Source organism: Danio rerio, chromosome 11 (genome assembly GCF_052040795.2).
Source record: "Danio rerio strain M-AB ecotype USA chromosome 11, GRCz13ab, whole genome shotgun sequence".
NCBI lineage: Eukaryota > Metazoa > Chordata > Actinopteri > Cypriniformes > Danionidae > Danio > Danio rerio.
In genome coordinates, this window is record NC_141031.1 from 32742223 (window position 1) to 32750106 (window position 7884).

Here is a 7884-nt window from a genome sequence, read left to right on the forward strand (position 1 = left end):
TTAACTTTCAATAACTGCATCTTCTGTGAAAAAGACAGTACTGCCTCACGCATGAGAAGAGAGTGAAGCGTTCAGTTTTTCTGCTAAAGTCCGGCACATAAATAATGAAATTGATTTGTATGTCCACAACTCTATTTTTAAGGAAATGGGAGATGACTTTAATGCACGTTACACCTAAAACACACCCATAAAGAGAATAAGGGCAATCCTTTCAAACCATGCTCCTGGCATTTCAAATATGTAGCTTAAAATATGCCAACTATCTGAATTTGAAATTGTGTTAATTTGATTGATTAACAATTGTAATTTAATAAAAGTGAATATTAAGTGCCATTAAAATTTGTTTTACATTTGAATCTCTTAATTTGAATTTGAACATCTGAAATTTAAGACAACAGATTTTTTTATGGCAGATTTTTGTAGACGTGTTTTTAAACAGATCTTTTTGTACGGACCATTCATTCATTCATTCATTCATTCATTCATTCATTCATTCATTCATTTATTTTACCAGCTGACTGCTTACCTCCGTATGTACGGCTTTTCTGCTGTTGCCAGTTTGTCTGGTAGCTCAACATGTACCTCTTTACCGCGGTAACCAGTTTGTCCGGTAGCTCGACATGTACGTTAGTGGACTTGAGAGCAGAGTTGACTGCTACAATGAGGTATCAAGTCCAGTGAAGAACGGTTTCAGAAAGCAGGTAAGACAAAAACAGAAGCCAAAAAAATTAAATAAATAAACAAGTAAGTAACAGGGTTAGAATGTGGTAAAATCTGAAAATGTGGTAAAAATCTGGTGAGGGCTTCGGTCGGTCAGTAAGTCAGTTGACAACGGCCTCTGGTGGATTTACATGAAAACAGCAGGCACAAGTGCACTTGCGAGAAATCTGAAAAAGTGAAAAGCTGCAAAAAAATGTAGTTCCTGTGATGTATTTTGCCCTCTCCAGAAATGTATACAGGGGTATGTAGTTTGTTTGAACCTGTGTTGTAAACACCCATACACTATGGATAATTTTGCTTATTCAATTCACCTATTGTGCATATCTTTGAACTGTGGGGGAAACCAGAGCACCTCGTGGAAACCCACGCCAACACAGGGAGAACATGCCAACTCCACACGGAAATGCCAACTAGCCCAATCGCAATCAAACCAGTGATCTTCTTGCAGTGAGGTGACAGTAAAAATCAGTATTCTAAAATTCAAAAGCAAAAACCCAGAGTGTGAAATTCAGATAGAAATTAGGACAAGGGTCATCAACAGGAAGGACCCAACTGTTAATCCCATCTTTAAAATCATAGAAGTGGATTCAGACATGCCTTAAGTGCACCTGTGCTGTGGCTTTCCATAAATGCTAAGAACAATAAAATAGAATCTGCTGTCTTTATCAATAGATCATTGAATCATTGTCTTAATTGATAGTATAAATAGTTTTATTCAGGAACAAAACATTTACTTTAAAATGCACAAATGTTCTATTACAGCATTGTTTGAGACATTTATTGTTGGCAGAAGAAACAAATTGTTACAAATATAATTGACCAAACGCTATCTTATGCCAGCGTATCGGGTTATGATTTCATGTCCTTCCCCAGAGACTTTTACTTCTCTATTTTTAGCCAACCCTCACACTCGGTGACATCAAATGCAGCTTCCTCTTTCTACTAAATTCTCACATTGACTGGACTTCATAAAGCCGTGTGTCAGATTCCGGACTCACAAGTCCTTGTAATATCCACCGAGATCATCATGGCAGCCGAGGTATGTGGAGTTCAGTTTGTTAAATGTGTAGCTGATTATGGATACTGCACTATACATAGACGTAATCAGTATCTTATTTTGAAAACGTATCCATTTGAAAACATTTGACGTGTGGCTTTTTCTAGGGAAGTCCAGTTTGTGGTGGGGTTAAGCTGTTCCACACTGAATGTGCTGGGAAACACTTGTATGAAGTGAAAGGTTTTTTAAACCACAACAAAGGAATGTTTACAAGGTATGTTTGTCTGTTTTTCCTTTATTTATTTATTTCTTCATAAATTCCCATATCCTTAACCTGTCTCCCTTTTTTTCCAGCACGGGAGATAAACTCCTAATGATAAACAACACAAACGTGGAGGATCTGACTCCAACATCATTGGCTGATCTTCTGACTGAAGGATCCGCCTTACTTGTGAGTTGCGCCTTCATTCAAAAACACATTCAAAGTCAAAGTCAGCTTGATTGTCAATTCAACCACATGTGCAGGACATACAGAGAATCGAAATTGCTTTACTCTCAGACCCAAGGTGCATACAGTGGTGGAAAGAGTAGTGAAAAATCATACTTTTGTCAAGTACCATTACTTGCTTAAAAATGTTGTGCGAGTAAAAGTATCTGTTGTAAATATTACTCAAATTATAAGTAAATGTAGCCCTTTTAAAAGTACTCAAGAGTAGTTAGCAGTGAGTATTACGCTGTGAAAGCTGATGCATTAACATGTAATTTGTGGATGTGTGTGTAAACGTAACATTCTGTAGTGCATCTAGTTATTGCCCAGCAGACACACAACGTCATAAGATGTTAATATTAGGTTAGATTTAGGTTGACCAAAATTCAGTGTCTAGCCAGCGTCTAGGGACAACGTTATTTTGATCACTAATAACAACTTCAAATGATATTTGGTTGATTTTAGGTTGTGTTGGAAAGTTACCAAAATCCAATGTCGAGCCAACATCTTAAACCAACGTCATGTTGACATCAAAAACTTTTTTGACATTTATTTGTCAGGTATGGCAGCCAAAATCTAGCATCTGATAGACGTCATAGTGGCAACATCCACACAACCCCAAGCTGCAACATCATTAGACGTTGACATTTGGTTGATTTTAAGTTGGATGCTGGACATTGACGTCGCCTGATGTTGAGTTTTGACATCAAAATGATGTTCATTTTCAAACAATATGCAACGTCCCCACAACGTTGGGGATGTCATGTTGATGTCTTGTGCCTGCTGGGTGTTAAAGGCCATTTCGATTATCATACAGTAAACATCCGTCATCTTCTCATCAGTGACATGCATCTAAACAGTCCGGGTCAATGTGTGTGAAGATTTTTGACATCTTGGCCGCTTTTAAAGCTTCCAAACAGTTTGCTGCAATTATAAAGTGCCCATGTCTTGAAGTAGCTCATTATGATGCAATTTACCTTCTATGTGTGATTTGATTGGACAGGAATCACAGGTTATTTTTTATTAATGCCCATAGAAAAGAAAAAATAAAGTAGTGACTGCAGGTTGAAGGAAAATAGTGGAGTAAAAGTACAGATACAGCACTACAAATGTACTCAAAGGAAAGTAAAAGTTTTTAAAACTACTCAGTAAATTACAATTCCTGAGAATTCCTGCACCAATTGTCCTGCTGTTTTTGTGCTCGGTGCTCTGAAGCGCCGACCAGAAAGTAATAGTTCAAACAGGAAGTGTGCTGGGTGTGAGAGGTCCAGAGTGATTTTGCGAGCCCTTTTACTCACTCTGGAAAAGTACAGTTCTTGAAGTGTAGGAAGGGTATTCGCTGTACTCTACGGAGGTCGGTTTTGGCAGCTGAGACAAACCAGACGGTTATTGAAATGCAGAGTGCAGGTTAAGCCAAAAAAAAAATAATATGATAAAGTGACAGTGTCCTAATTATATACAGGGAGGTAGTATGAGGTAACTAGCAGTCCAATGATACACAAAGTGACCAATGAATGAGTGTGTGTGTTATTTTTCCAATTTAATACACCAAAGACTTCTTTGATTGATCTAACTTACTTAAACGTGACCTTTAATAGAAAGAAGTGAAACTGAATGTTTTTGATCACATGTGCTTGTGTGGTTGTTTCAATACTTTTCCAGGATTACATTGTGAAAGTTTATTTTGGAGTAATTACTCGAGGATTAAAACTTGTGTTCTTTCTTCAATCTTTACTTTAAATCTTTTTTAGACGATACATCACCCATCCAAAAACAAATCAAATGAAGAGTGTGAATCAGAGGAACTCCGTGTCGACAGCAAGGAGCGAACAGTCATGAGTTTCAGCCTGCTGATGGTGAGAGATGTGGAGTTGGAGGCAGATGTGATACCGGAATCAGATTCAGAGTGCGAAGATGAAATCGAAGACAAGCTTTTCAGTGACAAAAATCTGCTGATTGTCTCCATGGAAGATGCAAGCTTCAACATGGTTGTAGCTCGAGGTTGTGACCCTGACAACCCTTGCAATGACTGTGGAAAGACCAACTGCCAATTGAATGAAGTTGTCGTCTTGCCTACAAATGCTAAAATTAGCTCTTGTAAGAAATGTGTTGCATTTATCGCCATTTGACTGTAAAAATGACAAGAATAAATCCTATGCAGAATGTAAATTAACCCTCTATTTTTTTCAGGTTCTGCAAAGGTTTTGCATTTCAAAAAAGAAAAGAAAAACTTGTTTTTGAAGAGTTTATTCAACGAAAAGTATGTCACACCAGATAATCGCCAAATATGTTTGAGTAGCACCATGTCAGGTCAGTATCAAAAAGTATTCTTGTACTCATTTTGAAACTGCCCTATTTCCATAACACTGCTTTATCTTTGCCTGCCCAATCTTTCATCTAAACAAAATTACACTTATTTGTTTACAACTTAGATTTTTAAGTTGCAGTGTGCTACATTATAATAATATTATTTATTTCCCAGTACTGGGTTGTAGCTGGAGGGGCATACGCTGTGTAAAGCATATTCCAGAATATTTGGTACTTCATTCGTCTGTGGGGACCACTGATAATTAAGAGACTAAGCCAAAGTAAAATTAATAAATGAATGAAATATAATTTACAATGCCTCATGTTTTTTTCCACCAGCACCAATTACCATCTACTCTTACCGTGTCAACTCAGTGGACAATCCAGGTGTTCCTGTTGTGTTGAACTTCACTGGAACACAAAACTTTTTCAGCTGCACCACGAAGCAAGGTGCAGACACGAAGATTTTAACCGTTGTGGTAAGTCATTGTTCATTGCTGATGTATTGTTATGTTGAAGATTATAACAGAGTTTAGAAAGCATTATTAGGTCGGGGTTGTGATTTGAGTATTTGAACTCAAGACACTTAAAAATAAATATGTATTCACCCTCACGTCCTTCCAAACCCATTCAGGATATTTCATTAATTCGTTCATTTTCTTTTTTAAGCTTAGTCTCTTTATTAATCAGGGGTCACCACAGCGGAATGAACCGCTAAATTATCCAGCATATGTTTTGCGCAGCGGATGCTTTTCCAGCTGCAACCCAGCACTGGGAAACACCCATATACTCTTGCATTCACACACATACATACACTGACAATTTAGCTTATTCAATTCACCTGTACCGCATGTTTTTGGACTGTGAGGGAAACCGGAGCACCTGGGGGAAACCCACGTGAACACAGGGAGAACATGCAAACTCCACACAGAAAAAATGACTGACCAAGCTGGGGCTGAAACCAGCAACCTTCTTGCTGGGAGGTGATCCTGCTACCCACTGCACCACCATAATGCCACCATTTTTAAAGATTTTTTGTTTTCATTTAGAAAAAACCCCAGTAAAATCTATTTTATCTTTTCCATTCCAAGGTTTTTGTTGCAAAACTCCTGAGGATTTTTTTACAGTATTGCTCAGCAGTTAGCTAGCTATTCAAATTAAAGATTTAATGATTTGGTTTATTAATGTAAAGGCTTGTGCACACCAGGATGATTTCGGCTTGAGCTTATAGTTCGCATTTATCTGTGTTCGTAACCATGTTATTTTCACTGTCAATTAGCAGAGTGGACGTGCAAAATCCCTTCCTAATATTAAAAAGCACTTTGTGAAAATAATTTTACACTTCTGTCACTCGTTTGTTGCACAGAAAAAGCTTCTTTCTTGTTTATTTATTGCATAAGCTTTTTTTAGTTCTGTTTCAAATCCTACAACTACAGCACACATTCAAATGTTTGCAGGAAAAAATTGCAAGCTATGAAATCAAATGAAGTGAAACTTACCATCAAATCCTATCTGAACTGCAGTTCCTGGGTGGTGCTTAAACACAAAATGGTCTAGCCAAGCAAAATAAAATGTTTGGTCCCACTTTATATTAAATGGCCTTAACTAATATGTACTTACACAGGAATTAATAGTTTGTTACAATGTACTTATTGTGTAAATACATGTATGTACTGTGTACTTATGCTTGATTAAATACATGTATGTAATTACATCTGTAATTAACTTTTGTAATTACATTTGTAAATACACTGTTGACCATCCCCTACACCTTAACCCACCCTTAAACCTACCCATGCCACCAAACCTGTTCATGACCCAACCTCTATCCCAACTCAAAAGCACCACAAGTGTTCACAAATACATTATAAACACAGTAAGTACATTGTATTTATTTTTATGTAAGTACATAGTAGTTAAGGACACTTAATATAAAGTGGGACCAAATGTTTTAATGTCAGTTCAGCAGCTAAAGGCTCATGAACAGAAGCACCAATCTCCTTGGTCAACCAGTTTTAATGCAGCGGGTCAAATACATTTATTGCCATTCTTCTGTTAGTGTAAACACTCAAATTATCAGCCTTTTAGTCACAAAGTGTTAAACATCATTAAACATCATTGATAAGTAGGTAACACTTTACAATAAGATTGTATTAATGTTACCTAATTGGTTTACTAACATGAACAAACAATGAACCATACATTGTTACAGTATTTGTTCATGTTAGTTAATGTAAGGTAATGAAAAAACAATTGTTCATTGTTAGTTCATGTTTACTCACAGCGTGTTAACTAATGTAAACAACATGAATTTGGATGTGAATAATGCATTAGTAAATGTTGAACTATGATTAATAGATGATGTACAGGTATTGTTCATAATTACTTAATGTTAGTAAATACATTATCATGAACTAATAAAATCTTATTGTAAAGAGTGACTGATAAGAGCAAGTCAATATATTTCTGGTTTGCACAGGCAACTTTGGTTTAAATAGTATGGTGGTAATTTTTGTTTTTATTATTAGATTTTTGTAATGTCTGAGAATATTTTTTAATGTTAAAGGAATTAAAAGAAATACTACTTCCAAGATACCATAAGCATGTGCTGACTTCCATTAAACATGGTATGTGTGCTGTCTTTCAGTCTTACAGTAAGAGCGAGCTGCAAAAGATCTGCGCCGGGGACACAGAGAAATGGTCACTTGTGTTCTACAAGTCTTGTGGACCAGACTGTTTCCAACGGTTTGAGTCGGCTCTCCACAGAGGATGGTTTATCTGCACCAAAAATATTGCCAACAATGACGCGAATGTGTACATGGGCAAAGGTGTTGAGCGTGACAAACCACTCAACACCTTTTTCGTCATAATTGAGAGTGAGAAAGCGATTTGCTAAAAGCGTCACAGTGATGTAACGTTTTTGTGCAGTAGATGTATACTGTATGTCTTGCATTAAGAGTTATGATATTTTCTTTATGAGCTATTCTCTAATTAATGTCTTACAGACACAATACAGACACAATAAGCTGACATTACTATCTAACACGATCAAAAGCCTATAGTGCTTTATTAAAAGTCTGAATAAATTTTTTGGATTGGCAACTAATCGACAGGCATACTGGTCAGATTGGGGTTTGTTGGAGACTATTCAGGAATTTAGCTTTATGTTGTCACTTATTTCAATTCAAGCGTGATAAGGTTGTCTAAAAGAATTCAGCCTTTTCCAAAGAGTGTTGTGTTTTACTGCCGTTGCAGTATTGCGTAGATATGAATCATAATATTTACTGAAGTTGTTTGTTTTATTTAACCTTGTTATATGCAGTTGTGTTTATCATGAGTGTCATTTTTATATTCAGCTTTTAAATAGATATTT

At 36.5% G+C, this 7884-nt stretch overlaps 1 protein-coding gene across 1 annotated transcript; it reads left to right on the forward strand.

Annotated features, from left to right (window-relative positions):
• The first annotated feature begins 1747 nt into the window (after positions 1-1747).
• On the forward strand, positions 1748-7407 carry il1fma (interleukin-1 family member A). The gene is given in 7 exon segments (NM_001290418.1): positions 1748-1759; positions 1885-1991; positions 2072-2168; positions 3956-4301; positions 4395-4514; positions 4851-4990; positions 7159-7407. Coding segments are annotated over 7 exon segments (1071 nt in total).
• The last annotated feature ends 477 nt before the right edge of the window (positions 7408-7884 follow it).